The sequence below is a fragment of the Mirounga leonina genome, unplaced genomic scaffold, assembly GCF_011800145.1.
Source record: "Mirounga leonina isolate KUSES-001 unplaced genomic scaffold, KU_Mleo_1.0 Mir_242, whole genome shotgun sequence".
NCBI classification, from domain to species: domain Eukaryota; kingdom Metazoa; phylum Chordata; class Mammalia; order Carnivora; family Phocidae; genus Mirounga; species Mirounga leonina.
Genome location: NW_023270627.1, coordinates 121,319 through 138,971, shown reverse-complemented (window position 1 = coordinate 138,971; position 17,653 = coordinate 121,319). Strand labels below are relative to the sequence as shown.

General features: G+C 34.3%; 2 protein-coding genes across 8 annotated transcripts in view; one reads left to right on the top strand and one right to left on the bottom strand.

Annotated features, from left to right (window-relative positions):
* The window catches only part of PDSS1 (decaprenyl diphosphate synthase subunit 1), a 40,321-nt gene extending 39,236 nt beyond the window's left edge, over positions 1-1,085 (top strand). For all 7 annotated transcript variants that reach the window (XR_004683619.1, XR_004683618.1, XR_004683617.1 and 4 more), the window contains one exon: positions 631-1,085. Coding sequence is in view for 2 of the 7 variants with exons in the window: in XM_035029483.1 (XP_034885374.1) it covers positions 631-771 (141 nt within the window). In the remaining 5 variants the exon portion in view is untranslated. The remainder of the gene's footprint in view (positions 1-630) is intronic.
* ABI1 (abl interactor 1) overlaps positions 891-17,653 on the bottom strand; it is a gene marked incomplete at its 5' end in the record, with an annotated part of 138,076 nt that continues 121,313 nt past the window's right edge. Inside the window, 4 exons of the mRNA XM_035029477.1 lie at positions 891-3,048; positions 6,780-6,965; positions 11,258-11,344; positions 14,427-14,600. Of these exons, the coding sequence (XP_034885368.1) occupies positions 2,873-3,048; positions 6,780-6,965; positions 11,258-11,344; positions 14,427-14,600 (623 nt within the window). The remainder of the gene's footprint in view (positions 3,049-6,779; positions 6,966-11,257; positions 11,345-14,426; positions 14,601-17,653) is intronic.

Sequence of the window (17,653 nt, the reverse complement as noted above, 5' to 3'; positions counted from 1 at the left end):
TATCCTTGAGATTAAGTAGTTGGTGCTACATAATGACAAAAGTAACTAACAGAAGAACTAAAGATGGTAATAGGATTATCAAATCAGGAGGCGTGGGGTGGGTGGGCTAAATCCTCACCTTTCTCAGCAGAAAGGCAATAGATAATAACTAAAGTTGCTAATTAAGACATTAAAACCAGCAGATAAAGCTGGTGTCTTTGGAAGAAAGGAACTGTTGATTTCCATCATATGCGCTCTTTCGTTATGTATATGTTCTTTTTTGGGGTTTTTTTGTTTGTTTGATTTTTTTTTTTTTTTATGTTTTTTGAACTTTAGGGTTTTTTTACTTAAAAATTTAATACTTAAAAATAAGGGAAAGTAGGTGGCTATTTAATATTAATGAGTTAGTTGCCTTGCATGCTGATAGAATAAAAATGTGCTTCAGTCTGAGAAAAGTGCCTCAACACAGTAGGCAGAGGAAGCTGGAGTGATGAGTTGGAGAGAGGGCACTTGAGACTTAGTTTGGCTATTTATTAACCTGATCTCGATAAAAATATATTTTAGCTCTCTATCATAGCAGGCATTTAAGAGCTGATCAGTGAGTGATGTGTCTGTCCTCTTTTGTTCTGTCCACCCCCACCACCCCCCCAGAGTGACGGTGTACAGCAGACCACCTACCTCGCACAGCGGTACTGCCACGAAGCAGTAAGAGAGATCAGTAAACTTCGACCGTCCCCTGAAAGAGACGCCCTCATACAGCTTTCAGAAATTGTACTCACAAGAGATAAATGACAACTCTTTGTTATTTCTGGCAGCTATTTTACCAGACTGTGCCTAAAGAATTTTGTGAAATATATTTTGCTTTATGTGCAGATAACCAAAAATCATTTCAAAAAATCATTTCAACCTTATTGATGGGCAATTTTTTTTATTGACAAAGTTTTTTCAGAAAACTTTTTAAATGTAATTAAACCATCCGAATCTGTCACTCTAGTCCTGTAAATTCTAATCGAGGTATCTTGATGGTTATATGTGGTATTGTTTACACTGTTAAGATCCACATGTAAAGCCATTACACAAATAAATAATCAATGTTAAAATTCAAATGGTTTATCGTGTTTCACCATAGGAGTAAAGGTCACAAAAACTGTGAAGTCTACATTTCAATCCACATTAGATTTTAACAGTATCCAAAATTTCATAGAGGAGAATGGTTTATTATAAAAGACTGTACATAAAATTTAGACAACAGGTTATATACAAAATTAAGAGAACATTCCACTTGAAAAAAATGAAAAAGGTAGCTAGCTGATCACTAGTGATACTGAAATCATGTTTAAAATTAACAAAGGCAAAATGCATATACAAGAGTCACATTGATTTGATAGCAATAATGGCCTTTAATTTTCAGAAATAAATGTTTTGCACTAGTCTTACCATTTACTATGCTGTTATAAGTCTGCAACGCCCAGTACATAACTGTAATTTGAAATCCAAACAAATACTCAATACATAGAAACCCACACTTGAGTGCTCTAATTTAATATCCTAGGCAATACAGAATTACACACAAGATAAGAAAAAAACATCCCTCCAACCTTCCCTTAAATTCAGAGGAGACACACAAAGTGCATGTGTTGCATTTCAATTATTTCAAAAGACAGTATAAATCTGTTGGTCAGGTATATTCCCTGTTCACTGATTAATACATGATCCACCTTTTTACGAATTATTTTCTTTTTAAAACCTTTTTAAGTTGCTAGTGCCAGGTAATGGATTAAATAGCGCCTATTCAAAAGTCAATTGCACCCACTTCTACAAAAACAACATGTAAAAGATACTTATTTCCTTTCATTGAACCCAGTATACAACAATCCACGGAAAACCGAAGGACTGATACGGCAGTCCTTAAGAATTTTACTTACAGAATGTGCACACTTTAACACATTTTCTGAGCTCTGAAAAAGTTACTTTAGAAAAGGAATTCAGTAGATTGACTTGTAAATACCCATCTCAGATTTTAAATCTGCAAAAATCAGTCACTGCCATTGGGACAGGTTGAGATAAGGCTAATATTTTTTTCCAAGTTAATATATTGAGAAAATAGAACCATAATTCTGCAATAAATCAGTATCTTTTATTTACTCATTTATTTATTCATTTATTTATTTATTTTAAAAGCAAACCAGTGAATGAAAGGACAAAAACCTTTGGTTCACTTATATATTTATGAATGGAAAAAATTTATAATGCAAATTCACTCATTAAAAAACTTAGGTACAAATTACAACATTACAGATAACTCTTTGTTTTGTTTCACATGGAGACCTTAGAGACTCAATTCATTTCAAGAGACCTAAGTACGAGACTCCAAGTAAATATTACACAAATTGGAAGCATCTTGGATTTTTTAAGTATATTTCAATACATAAATTTGTATGCATGCTTTAAACAAATAGTATATTTCAAGAATGAGAAAGTCTAAACAAAAAGTATGACCAGCACCAGGATTGAAATTTTCTGATTTTAATATTAGTCTGACATAGCGTTAGTAACCATGCTGCACTGAAACATGTAATGGTACAATCTGAGTCATGATTTGTTAAATATTATACCCCACACCCCCAGAATACTTAGGCTGGTCATAAAGTTAACTGTGTAAGTAAGTACATAAGCATAATCAGTTATGGACAGCCTCTTGTATATATTGCCGTTTAGCAATACACAAACTGCCTCAAAGATGTATGCTTACAGGTAGACATTCAATTATACCAATAAAACAGCATGTCCTGAAAGAATGGGCTCGTTTTAAAACATTTTAAGACAATTCTGTTAACCATAATAGTCCCACAGTATGACTGAGATTAAGAACCTACTTTAAAAGCAAAAAAATTTAATCAGTATAGTGCATGATTGATTCAACATAGTTCCCAGGGAACAGACCAGTCACTCGATTGCAGACTCCTTCATACCAGCCATCGTCATTCTTCTTTATTACGTAAATGATTGCACCCTCCATAAATGATAGCTCATCATCCTTGTCTTTTGTATAATCATATATTGCCACAACTATGGAAAGAACAGTTGAAATACCATGGTAAGTACACTATTTCCAACATTTAACTGTATTTTAAAATGCAATGCCAGTTAAATCTATAGTATAGCAAAACCAACCACTTGTACAAATACTGTTAATTCTTACATCGGTAAGAACAGGTAAGTCAGTGGCCAACCATGTGCCTAAATCACTGGCCTGATCATAGGACCAAATTTACAATTTGACTAGAGAGACGTCCATAGTTTCAACCAATCTATCCGGTAAAGATCCCTGAATTTTCGTATTTATTAGATGTTTCATTTGTTCAAATATCGACTAAGCACCAACCACTGCAAAACACCATTTTCCAAAATACGTAGTGGGCAAAGCTACAGAGCCAATCAGTAAATCAGGTTACAACCCAATCTAATTTGAAAATACACATATCCTGGGAGGTCAATCTCATGCTACTCATCCACAGAAAATAAGCATGTAATTTATGGAGCCAAACCTAGATTTTTTGTTTAAAAGAGTATTTACATACCTTAAAGGTCAACTGGATATTTTTTTTTAAACGGGGAAATAGGTAAGCAAAGACCCATTAATTAAGACTTAGAGAACTGTTTGCGATTCTGTGGTATTTGATTATTTTGAATTCAAAATACTCACTTCCTTTGTAAACAGTGCTGTGGAAAGGACAGTCATCAAAACATTACTAGTTTCCCAAACAACTGGTTTATGAATATAATTGTTCCTTCATTCTGCCTTTATAGCCTGATAGTTCTAAAGTTATATGCAATTTTCTAGTATATGTGAAAAGAGATTTTCATTACCCCGTGTTATCTTTTTTCTTAAAACAGTTGTTAGGACACTTAAGATATTTTGGAACTCCCTTTTCCCCTGAGAAAGAACTTCTCCTAATTATTCTGAATTAGTGAATTATAAATAAGGAAGACACCTGAAGTACTGATCCATAGCACCATTCACAAAATTAAATTAGGCAACCTTTTTTCCCCTTTATAAAACTGTATTAAGTAAACTCAAGTCCATTCTCCTCCATTTTAATCCTGCAGCAGAATCATAGTTATAAGCTCACTGACCTATCCAGTTTCAAAAAAACCCAAAAACATACAGAATAAATAATACTAAATTATTATCCTGGTATTACTTTTGGCTAAATAACCATTCAAGAAAGCTGAGTGATTACTAGAAAACCATTAGGAAGGAAAACAGTGTAATAATTTAGTCAGTTAACATATGACTTATTAATTTGTCAATTATTTATTAGCTTCGGTAACATTAATTTCTTTGTACTCAGAGTCACAATAGATTAGAGTTTGTGTGGTGTAGAGGACTTGAAAGAGGACTGATCATGACAAAAGCCTGACACCCTCAAAGAAGAATGAAAGCTTTCTTTTCCTCATGCTTTTAGTTTCACTTAGACAAAGAGCTGGTAAGAGTAGTGAACAAATTAATTGTTTCTATTTTCCAAGTCCTTTTGTAAATGAATCCTAGTTGTTCCCAACTTCACCTCCCCTATGCATATATTCTCTGATATAATTATGCTTACTGCTGAGTGCTTAATCATTAACAAGTCAATGTCCATTCCACTCTCCAGAATCTTAATTCATACAAAGAGCTTAACTCCCCCTTCTGTATGTACTGTAGGATTTTTTGGAACTCAAAGTTTCATACTCTAATCCTACTTCTAGACAATAAAAATTTGAAGACAGCTACTTAGTTCCCCTGCAATCTTCTCAACTTAGAAACAATGCTTTCAGCTGTTTCACATTATAGGTGCACTTCCTAGATATTTTGCCTCCTGATATTCTCCTCTTGAAGACATTCCTATTTGCAGGATCTTAAAATGTGGTACTCAAAACTAGACATAGATACCAGTGTAATATAATGGATATGATCAGATTGGTATATATTAGGTTACAGTTCAGCTAATGTACCCTAAGAATGTGGCTTTTGGAACATTCATGTCCAAAACATTCATGATTAATATATTCAATGAAATTCCTATTAAACCAGGTCTTATTCATCTTGTGATGATAAAGGTGACTATTTAAAAAGACTTGAAATATAATCCTACTAAATCTCAACTCTCTGATTTAGACTACGGGTCAGCAAACAATGGCCCATGGCCAAATCCAAACCATTGCCTTTTTTGTAAATAAAGTTTTATTGGAACATGGACATATCCACTCACTTATGTATTGTCTATGGCTGCTTTTGTGCTGCAACAGAAGGGCTGAGTAGTTGTGACAAAAAAGACTATGGTTGGCAAAGTTAAAAGTATTTCGTTTTTGCAATACAAACATATCAAATTATTATGTTGTACACCTGAAACAGAATGCTGCTGTGTTAACTATACCTCAATTTTTTAAATTAAAAATATTTATTATCTGATCTTCTACAAAACACGTGTGATGACCACTAACTTAAGACTATTATTTCAACTTGTAGAGACATTTTGTAATTCTGCTCTATTGCCCAGTGTATTAACCATTATATCATTTTAAATTGATCAATTTTTATTAGTTCCATATTAGTCCCAATTTAAAGTTAAATTTGCTTTTCCAAACCAGGAAATACAGGTACACAACTCAAGACTACTTAAGTTTATTAACCTCATAATAACCACAACATATCTCTATTTAAAGGTAGAGGAGAATCTAAACATAGACTATTCAAGATTTCCTGAACAGTATGTAGAATATTCACGGTTTAAAAATATTTAAAAAGGTACAGCCTAGAGAATGTAGTCAATGGTATTTTAATAGCTTGTACAGTGACAGACGGCAGCTACACTTGTGGTGAGCACAGCATAACCTATAGAGATGCTGAATCATATGTTGTAAACCTGAAACTAATATAACATTGTGTCAGCTATACTCAAAAAATTTAAACACACACACACAAAGGCAAACAGCAAATTCCCTTTTAGCCATGTATTCAAAACTTTGGCACAAGAGAATGCTGCTGGTCTCAAGAGCTACAGCTACTTGCTTAACGTCAATTAATCAAGTAAAGACCAATGGAAGGGAATATATTTCAAAGGCAGTCAAATGTGCTTAACTACATTACAAGCATTTTTGAAAACTCGACAAATACAGATTTTAAAACAACCCAGAGCTGGATGAAGAAAAGCAATTAACTCTCTAAAAACAGGATTTCTTTCTTTCCTACCACTAGTTTCTTAATACAAAATTATAGTGAATGTCAGGTAATTTTGATAAATTTGGATGTTAGAGTTATACATAATCTCATGAAATGAAATTCTAGTGATTATCTTCTCTTTTATAAGATCAACTAACTGAAAACCTTAACTGAGGCTCTTCCTCATGATAGTCTCAATATATTTTTAAATATTTAGATATGAAAGGTTTCTAAGAGCTTAGAAATTTTGTTTTAAATCTTTACTAATTATATAACTTTAGTAAGTCATTTAACTCCTTTTCTGTGCTTTATTTGTTTCATCTATAAAATGCAAACAGGCAAGTTCATCTCCAGCTGGAAGCCTATGTCATTTGAAAAACCACATCTAACATCGTAACATACTTTTAACTTAAAAAAATAAAGAAAGTTCATCCCTTTATATTGGAAATGTATAGGAAATAAGACTTAACTAAATTATGTTGGCTGCTAAAGCTATTCAAAGGGTTGAGAAACACTGGCTGGATGTTCTTTATAGCTCTAAAATTCTATAATTAGGTTAGGTTTCCTTTACCTCAATTCAATGATGACTGTACCTTACCTTTCTCAATATAATTCTTGGGGGCCCAGGCAGGATCCCCATCTGCATATGGATCATTATACTGAACTACTGCAGCCTCTTCATCTTCATAATCCACTGGAGGTGGTGGTGGCGGAGGTGGAGAGTCATCAAACATGGGAATGTCATCTGGGGGAGGTGGTGGTGGTGGAGTTGGACTATCAGCAACTAAAAGAATTTAGATAATTAATTTGAATCAGAAATTACAGTAAATGAAAATTCATAAGTTAAAAGAATTTAAGAAAGCTCTAATTTGTATATAGCATGCACTATAATAAAACATGCAATGATTAGAAATAAAAGCTTGGCGTGTTAGAGCTTCTACTACTCTTAATAGTAATTCTGCAATAATAAAATAAGCTAAAAATGAGAGTATTAGGAAGTGCTACAAATTAATGAATGCAGGAAGTTAGGACACAATGTCTCTCTTTGTAAGGATTACAGGAGTAAAGAAGTTTCCTTACTCCAAGGCTCGGACCAGAACAAACGTCACTCTTTAGTTAGCCTACCTCCTTAAATAAGCCTTATGTCACATTTCTCATTTGGACTACTGTAAATGTTATGTATACCGTTACATTTAAGGTTTGATAACCAATTCACTGTGCACATTCAAGTCCCCGATTTTAGCTTTTAGTCATCCTTTAGTTCCCTAGAAATAAGCCTCCAGTGGGTGGATATTTATTTTTATCTGTTTTAATCGAGAAAAAAGTTGGCAGTATCAGGTCTGCTTCTATGTGTAGGTTTTCTATTCTTTTATTTAAATTTTAGTAAGAGAAATTAAATTAGAAAATAAGTAATTCCAAGCTAATACAAAATCTCATTGAATATTTTCAGAAATGTCTATAATTCATAATCAACTTTTTAAATGCAGAAAACAAGCTAAGAATTTTTGCATTATTGTTAGTAAAACTTAAGTATGGGATGGGGGAAAGACTCGATCCTAAAGATCCAATTTTCTAAGAATACATCCACAATAAAGATTTTTAAAATAAAGTGTTGCAGAAAGATGTAATAACTAAAAACAAACAAAAAGGAACTTATATCATGCAAAACAGTAACGACTCATACCTCACGTTGTAGATGGGTGTGATTACATGTATGTGTGTGATTTAAATAATCGAACAGTGAAATGAGAAAACGTCAGGTTAGAGCTCCCTCAACTATTATGATACCAGCTAACAAGTGCTCCCAATATTAAGGAATTCAAAGCTAGAACACACAACTAATTCTTAATTTGAATTTCTGATCCACAAATTTCTTTGAAAGTTAAAGATGTGAAAATGTTTGGGGCGCCTGGGTGGCTCAGTTGGTTAAGCGGCTGCTTTCGGCTCAGGTCATGATCCTGGAGTCCCGGGATCGAGTCCCACATCGGGCTCCCTGCTCAGCAGGGAGTCTGCTTCTCCCTCTGACCCTCCCCCCTCTTGCGCGCTCTCTTGCTCTCTCTCTCTCTCATTCTCCCTCAAATAAATAAAATCTTAAAAAAAAAAATGTGAAAATGTTTTGACACAAATTGATAGAAAGAATTCTACAATATCTGCAGGGGAGAAACTCAGAATACCAACATACTAACTCAAATGCCAATTTCTGGGGCTATTTATGTAATCAAAGCATGCAGTCATAATCTATTTGTAATACAGGTTTTAAAGTTTACTCCACCCTATTTGGAATAACGTGCTGAGAATATAACCAAGGGATCCAAACTTAGAACATCTATGGATAATAGTCCTACTTCCATAACCACTTCAATTCTGTGATTTTTATTTGATCCTATCAGGGGACGAGAAAGACTATGAGAAAATAAATCCTGTGTAGTGATGCTCATTCTGAAGGCTATCAAGCAGGTCTACAATTTATTTTTCCATCCAATGCTTGGATCCTTTTTGCCCCTACTTTCTCCACAAAGCTTTCTAATATTATTGAGAGGAGAAAAAAATGGGTATGAATCCATCCTAACATCAAAGAGCCACAGCTCATATCCTTAATTTGGCTTAATGATAAATTGTATGTTTGCCTGAATCCCTAAATTGCATTTAACTCTGACTTATACGTAACTTACCAATTTCATGTTTTCACTCAATTGTCTTCATGTCCAACTGCTGTGAATCTACACTGGCTTATCTCCAATCATATATACACAAGAGCAGAAGTCTGGTCAATCTAATTCTCTATGCATAATCCTTTGTCTAGCACCACACATAATTAGTTCAAAAATGCTTCCTGATGTTAATCATACACAGATGTAAACACATGGACTTTTTTAGGGGCTCATGTCTTAAACTGAAGCACATTTAGTACGTTAACTGCCACAGGCATTTATTATCACCAATTTTGAGTGCCACGGAAACTGCATATTTGAGAACACAGAAAATTCGTACTCCATAACACACGTAAGATACTGATATATAGTTTATAATCAATCTTCCTAACATGCTTTCAAAGAAAATAGATCCTAAATAAAGCTGCACATTCTGCAGCACAAGGAGAATAACTGATTCCAGTTCATAAGTCTGAGGAAAAGAACTAAAATAAAATATTAAGTACCATGGTCCTCCTTGGCAAAAACCATGCATGCCCAGAACTGTATACATTAATACTGAGTTTCTACCAAAAAAAAAAAAAAAAGTTGGGGTGCCAGAGTGGCTGTCAGTTAAGCTTCTGCCTTGGGCTCAGGTCATCATCTCAGGGTCCTGGGATAGAGCCTTCCTGCTCAGTGGGGGGCGGGTGGGGGTTTGCTTCTCCCTCTAATAAATAAAATCTTTAAAAAAAAAAAAAAAGGAGTTACCAAAATGCTAGTCAATATGCTTTGGCCCCACTAAATGGATGTTTATTATGGCTATCTTAAAATATTTCCTCCCCCTTTTTGACTGTAAGGCAGCTCAAGTTTTTAAACTCTTACAGCATTAAGGACTGGCAATTTACCCTTATTCACGTCTTCTTAAAAAAATAAGATTCACATTTTTTTTATAAGTTTAAACATACTGGAGTTTTCAAACAAATGTTAACAGTAAGGACAGTTTACACTCAGAAATTTCAACATTTGGAACTACAACATTTTATAAAAAGCCCATTCAATCATACATGTTTCTTAAAGGTACAAACTTTGTCTTAGACTATTTGTACTCTTCCCAGAGCCTAGCACATAACACTGAATAAATAATTATTTGACTGGAGGAAGGGAGGAAATGTGGAGAATTACACAACAGAGTCAGCAAAAGCTGAACAATGGAATTTGCCACACTGTATTCTCCTGGAAGATGGGGTAATCATGTGGCTTACACATTTGTTCAAACCATTCTAAAATTTATTTGCATGGCAATGATCCCAAATGAAGTAAATCACTACTAGACTACCTTACCATCTCAATCTCAACAGCTATTTTGGCCTAGTATAATACAGTAATGGTGGTATTTTTTTATTTTGTCAAGTAACATTCACTCTGATCGTGCAGTTAGGATTATACATCTTCTGGAACCTCAAGGTAATCAGGCAGCAATATAAACTACTCTATCCTAATCAAATCCATATATTCAAAAGAATTTCCAAAAATCATTAACCTGACCTCCCTGAGAGAACACCTAAAAGCGGACAGATGTGTGTATTTAAAAATATTCCTCATGGGCCTGCATGTAGCCAAAACACGAAGAGGGCTCGCCATTATCACTCTCGCATGGATAACCTGGATGTAAATTACTTATTCTTGCAGATTCATTCTTATCCTAACAACAAATCTTTATATAGGTTCAAAATTACTTCTGTATAAAAATCTGAGGCTTCAGGGCGCCTGGGTGGCTCAGTCGTTAAGCGTCTGCCTTCGGCTCAGGTCATGATCCTAGGGTCCTGGGATCGAGCCCCACATCAGGCTGCCTGCTCGGCGGGAAGCCTGCTTCTCCCTCTCCCTCTCCCACTCCCCCTGCTTGTGTTCCCTCTCTTGCTGTGTCTCTGTCAAATAAATAAATAAAATCTTTAAAAAAAAAAAAAATCTGAGGCTTCTACAAAGCTTTCACTAAAATTTTTATGTAACTAAAAGGGGGGGGAAAAAAAACCTGCCCCCAATGCATAATAAATTTAATCTCATACTCTATATGCTCGTGAATTTGCTGGCAACAGAATACAAAATGTTTTCTAATTCCCCTAATAACTATTAGAAGCTGGTAGTTTCCGTACCATTTGAATTTTGTTTCATTACACTTTCCTTAAGAATCTGCAAAGATCAGATTTCATGTTTTAGATCATGTAAATAACAAAAGAAAGTTGCAGTTTTGAAATTTATATGGGTCAGTAATCATGCACACAAGAGAAAAAACTGAAGACCGTGCTCTTCAGTTTCAAAAACATATCTGCACCTATTTTCAAGATAAGATTAGCTTCTCAATAAAAGTAAGAAAATGATGACTCATCAGCCATGCATGCTATAAGGAGACAGCCTCTACTCTTTGACAGCTCAGTTTTTCCGAACTTACTGTTTTCCTGCACCCTGGCCACGAAGCCTGTGAGAGGTATCTGTGGAGTCAACTGAGGCATAGGGGGAGGGGGTGGAGCAATAGATACTGGCAGCAACAACACAGTATGGGGGAAGTACAACAGATAAAGGAAAGAAAAGGAAACAAACAAAAAGCAGAAGTCAGTTACAAGGACCACAAACATAAGTACGCAAAGAACAGTTTGCAAATGAAACAAAACAAAACAAAAAACAAAACAAAAACCTGCAGAACCTTGTTCAAGTTCATTTCCCACCAGCCAACCTAAACTGAGTTGTTGCTTAGCCAACTGGTTAATTTTTAAAAATACATTTAATTTAATCCTAATGTTATACTGTTAGGGGAAGATTTAAGCTTACCATCACACTCATTTTCATGCAGTGAATTTTCAAATTCTAAGTAAAGACTTTAAAAAAAATGAGTAACAGCGATATTTCCAGGATATTGTGTCTTTGCCATATCACTATAACCTAGCAGGTATGTCTAGATTGAAAGTAATGTTATAAATTAGAACCCAAATAAATACGTCATGGAATAGCTGTTTATTCCATATATAAAGACACTATCAATCACAGGTTTCCTTTAAAAACAGTTCTTATATCTAAATTTATACACAGCTCTCCAGGAAAAACCCTTGTTACTGTAAAACAAGGTCATTATTATTTTCTAAGGTAACAATTTTATTTGTAAAGATATCCCTCCTAAATTAACTAGGGAATAAGAGTGTTCCACATACCATGTTAATTGTTCATTGAGTTTCATAGGATAAGCACTTCACAAGTGACCTCCTTCATTTTATCACTGTTCTGAAATTGGAAACCTGATCTCATAACAGGTTAAAATATGCAATTATCTGCATTATAGTAATTTCTAACCAATCACTGAGTAGCTGTAAACATTCCAATTTCTTTCTGGAGAGGACATAATTTATAGGAAATTGATATCAAATGCTCACGTGGGCAACAAATGTATTAAAAACTGTAGCAAACTAGAAGTAAACATTCCTAAGTTTACCACTGTGTCTCATTTTTAACAAGACAGTAACTGCCAAAGATTGCTTAGAAAAAGTCAACAGGACTGACTCGCAAAATTCTGTTTACTGGCAGTCACCAAAACGTGACACTAAACTGACAGAGAAAAACAATTTATTGGTTCCCAAGGATCATTTACCAAAAGGTTGTTTCAATTAACCCAATGTATAAATTTTGTTGGTAAGCATAAAAATTTGAAAGAGGTTCAGTATTCAAAGCAGCAATAACTTATCAAAGCAATGTAATTACATTAATACTCATTTTATGGCTAAAATTAACATTCAATTCACTATGAAACTGGTCCTCATTGATTCTGATACTTTGGATATAGAAGGCTCTTAAATAAATAAAATGTTACAGTTTTGATTTAAAAACAAAACAAACCAAACCTCCCACAAGCCTAAAAAAATTGTTTAGAAACAAACCTTGGTAACTAGACATGCTGGTTAGTAAGAGAGAAAAAGAAAAGCTATGCTATGAAGATACTAGTCATTACCACCACGTCTGGACAGAAGGGGAAATATGCACATCACAACACTAAAAACACTTATATCCTACTACCACCACAGCAACCACCACTACGACCACTATTACTACAACACCAACAGTAACTCAGATTCATGGATAGTTATTTTGACACATCATATTTTTAAAATTTGAGTCCAAATTTCCTTTATAATATCTAAAAGATATAGTCACTTAGTAATGAAAAGGTCTTATTTGAGAATAAGTAACCCACCGAGCACTGTTAAAATAAAACTACACAAACATGTATTAGGTGAAGTGTCACCAAAATTTTACCCTATTTGCAGAGTGAACTAAGTATCTAAGTGAAGCAAAGAAAAATAAAGAACATAAAGATGGGATCTAAAAACACAACATATTATGGAAAAAAAATTAAAAGATCATGAAACTACTGAGGCTAATAATCAGATAATCCATAGAATACTCAGACTCTAGCTACCTTTCGTTACCAAAAGGAAATCAGGGAAAATGTGAGATAAAATTCTAACGGGTAAAGTTTCTTGGTAGGTAGCCTAGATGAAAATTTTAGTCTGGAAAAGGACTGTATAAATTTGGGGATTATCTGTAAATTTTGACATTTTTGATAAGGTGTTTTTCAGTTCTTAGGAGTTTTTTGCTACAACACAATCTTGAACTCTAAAATTTACATTGGAAATAAATAAAAGAACTTTCCTCTAGCTCTGCTATAAAATAGATGTTCAGAACACACGTTATAAATAAACTTAAAACCAACTTCTTAGGGAAACAGGGAGTACTCAGTGTTTTTTACTAATACAACATGCAGCTCTAGAAAGTAGTTACAAGCGCCACATGGGAAAGTGTGTTCTAGTCTATCTATGCCCAGTGTTCGCCTCTTGAAGCCAATAATAAATACTGCACATCAGGCTCATGTCAGATTTTTTTTTTCCTTTGTCAATTAAGCATCCTAACACGGAAAGTGAAATTAATGATTACCCTAAGCAATTCGTACTCCCTGCCATTATAACTATTTTCTTATCTTTAAATATCTTAAAGCCTTTAAAAACACTGATTGCAGTTAGTGTTGAGATGTGCAATTTGACATGAAGAGAAAGAAATCAGAAGAAAATCCTCCCCACTGTTACAGTGATTAGAGACAGAATAAGCAGGCATCACAAATGTTTTTAATGGTTTTGAACTCATTTCAGTACAGGTTAACAAGCTTAAAAGTGATAGCCAGCAATTTCACTGTATTAAAGAAAAATTTTCACAGTGTTCTTACTTTCACTGCTACTGAAGTGTCTCAAACATGCCAATAAAAATAAACTCAGCTTAATTTCAGTATTTTTCTTCTCTAGTTCTACTTATAGTAATAAAAATATATTAAACCATTAATTAAATTTTAGTAGGTAAGTATACTAAGTCTGAATTTTTTTTGTAAGTGTTAACCAATTATTTTTGTGATAAGCAGTAGTTCTTAAAATGGCAGGATTCAAGGACTGACTTCCTAAAGCAAAAATAAACATGAAATAGCATGGTTTCAATTGTTGTCTATCACTGGCAAGAACAACAGCTTCAAATAATTTCCTTCAAAAGGAACTCCACTGTTGCTGTACGCCTGCAAAGCACAAGCTTACTTGAATTCTGAGAATAAAGTGGACCTCCATTAACATGAGGCTGAGCAGAAAATGGAGCAGTCACAGAGGGAGTTCGTCTGTATCCACCAGAAGATGTCGAGGAAGTGGTAGAGTTGTGTCGAGAAATCTGCCTGGTCATTGTGCCATACTGGGAACCAGGAGCTGAGCCCGGGGCTGCAGAGAAGCATTAGTCAAAGGCAACCAACAAAGAACTTGAGCAACATGTGACCTCCGATGGCAGAACAAAGAGAGGGGGACTCTCAGTAAGAAATACTCATTGCTTTTTAAAGCCCACAGCATAAAATAAAGAGAAAAGTGAAGGTAAAACACAAATAGCTCTCTGAAGTTACAAACAAAAGGAAAAACAGATACTGTGTGGAAAGCTGCAAAAGTAAAATAAGTAACATTCTTAGACCTTTTAATTTAGCAGAATCCCAAATGGTATTTCGCTAATATTGTATGTAATTTTTTTCTGTATCATTTTAGAATACATAGGTTTTACATGTGAACTATGTCTCCCCAACAAAATAAGTACCAAAAGGTAATATGAAATGGAATGCATCGGTTTTCAGATGTGAATGTACTGACAAGTTGGTTTACAAACTTCCTTTTCCATCGCCAAATCTTCAGGAACACAGGTTAAATTATAAAAGGTAAAGAGGCTAGCATATTTTCCACATATACTGCTATATTTATGTGAATGTTTATTGTGTTAGCAGTTATAATCAAATACATATGATAGCAGAATCATTTTTATGAGAAGCACAATTTCTAGTTTCAAAGTACTTATTATATATAGTATCAGATTTGTTACCTCCAAACTTTTAAGAAAAACATACTTCCCCTTTCACTTAAATTTTTGTAACTGCCAAAACTGTAAATAATTTTAGACTTTGTGAAATAATTTTCCAATTTTAAAGTAGCTTTATATAGAAGATCCATTACCTTTCTCCATATTTGGAGGGGTTTTTTCCATCTTATACCCAAAACAATCTTTTTTTTAATTATCATGCATATCTAGAATGACTAAAGTACTAACAGTCCTTAAAATTTTATTCAACACCATCTTTACCAACATTTCAAAAGTTTAATATTTAAAAGGTTAATAAAGTTCAAAGCCTCTAAAGTTAACCATACTTTCCAAAGGTAACTTCAGGATTAATGTTAGCCTCTTTGCCCCACCCAAACATCTAACCAGACTAAGTAAAACGAGTTTATTTTCATTCAGTTGTGTAATTTCACCTCTCCTAGAGGTCATACAAGTTATTACATAAAACCATACAGCAGAGGTTGTTCATTTTAAAAAGTGCTAATAAACTTAACGTTTTGGAGCTCCCAAGCCATAGGCAGTCACTAATTATTTGAATCATCCCCATGCTCATTTTCTAAATAGAAACATATTTTATTTTTTTTTTAAGATTTTATTTATTTATTTATTTATTTGTGAGAGAGAATGAGAGAGAGAGAGAGCATGAGATGGGGGAGGGTCAGAGGGAGAAGCAGACTCCTTGCTGAGCCGGGAGTCCGATGCGGGGACTCGATCCCGGGACTCCAGGATCATGACCTGAGCTGAAAGCAGTCGCTTAACCAACTGAGCCACCCAGGCGCCCTAGAAACACATTTTAAAAATAATTCTATTCAAGAGCCTTCATGAATAAGAAATTTTGGATAGCTAGGGTTTCCACAGAGCTAAGAGGAGATCTCTTAATGGAGATCTCTGTAAAATGATTTTTTATACTTCTCTGACTTATATAAATCCAAGTTATTTTCCTTGGTGATCTAAAACTGAAAACCAACCATTCAGCATTTCCAAACTGTGCCTATTTCAGAATTTACTTTAATGTCTTATTATGTAATAAATCATAATACCAATGGGTATATGATTTATATAATTACATTTATACAGAAATATTATATATACAATATAGTTGTATATACACTAATATGTATACAATATATGTAATGGTTATATATTAATTTTTTACATAAATATTTATTTTGTATATGATTTAAAGAAAAATAAGATAAATACCCAGCTCCACGCAACAGTGTATTACCGGTATCACCAAAGCTTCCTGTTTGTGCCTTCTAGATCCCAAAACCCAAAGGTGTTAAACATTCTTTCTTTACAGTTTCGTTCTTTTAAGTCACAGATATATATATCCTTTAACAATACACAAAACACAGGTAAGTTATAATTTATAAACTTTTATAATGGAGTTATTATGCATGCTGCTGACTTGCTCTTTTTGTTTTGTTTTTTATTTAAGATTCACCCCTGGAGGGACGCCTGGGTGGCTCGGTCGGTTAAGCATCTGCCTTTGGCTCAGGTCATGATCCCAGGGTACCGGGATCGAGTCCTGCATCGGGCTCCCTGCTCAGCGGGGAGCCTGCTTCTCCCTCTGCCTGCCGCTCCCTCTGCTTGTGTCCTGTCTCTCTCTCTCTGACAAATAAGTAAATAAAATCTTAAAAAAAAAAAAAAATTCATCCCAGGTGGTAAGCATATCAATATTGTTATCATCCATTTTTGTTGCTTTATTTGCATGTGAGCATGCCACAATTTATTTATCCATTGTACTGTGATTACACATTTGGGCTGCATCCAGATTTCTGCTAATATCAATGCTACTACTGTGAACATTCCTAAATGTGGTTCCTGAGTTTCTCTACAACACTGGTTCTCAAACTTCAGCATTGATCAGAATTTCACCTCGAGGGCTTGTTATAATACAGACTGCTGGGCCCCAGTCCTCAAAGTTCCTGAGTGAGGAGGTCTAAAATGGGATCTGAGAATTTACATTTCTAACTAGTTCCCCTATGATGATAATGCAGTTGGCCTGGGGATCATACTCTGAAAGCCACTGCCCTAGGACAGTGGTTTTCAAATTTTATGGTTTTAGTGTCCACTCTTTAAAATTAGAGAATCTCATCATTATATTTATTCTAGTTATCCCAAAGAAGTATTCTTCAGAGTTGAAAAAATGCGTGGTGATTGATAGCCCAATATTTAAGTAATACTCATGTGGTGATTTTGTAGATTCACCTTATGCAGAAATCATAATTAGTAAAATGTAATGTCTTATCCTGTGCAACTTTCCATTTTACTTTCTATGGAAAACAGTATTTTCTTTGTTTTCAGTATATTGGATGGGCCTGATTGTGTGTGGAGAACCTTACATTTATGAATATTTGAAAAATAAATTAAATGATTGAAACTGAAAAAATAA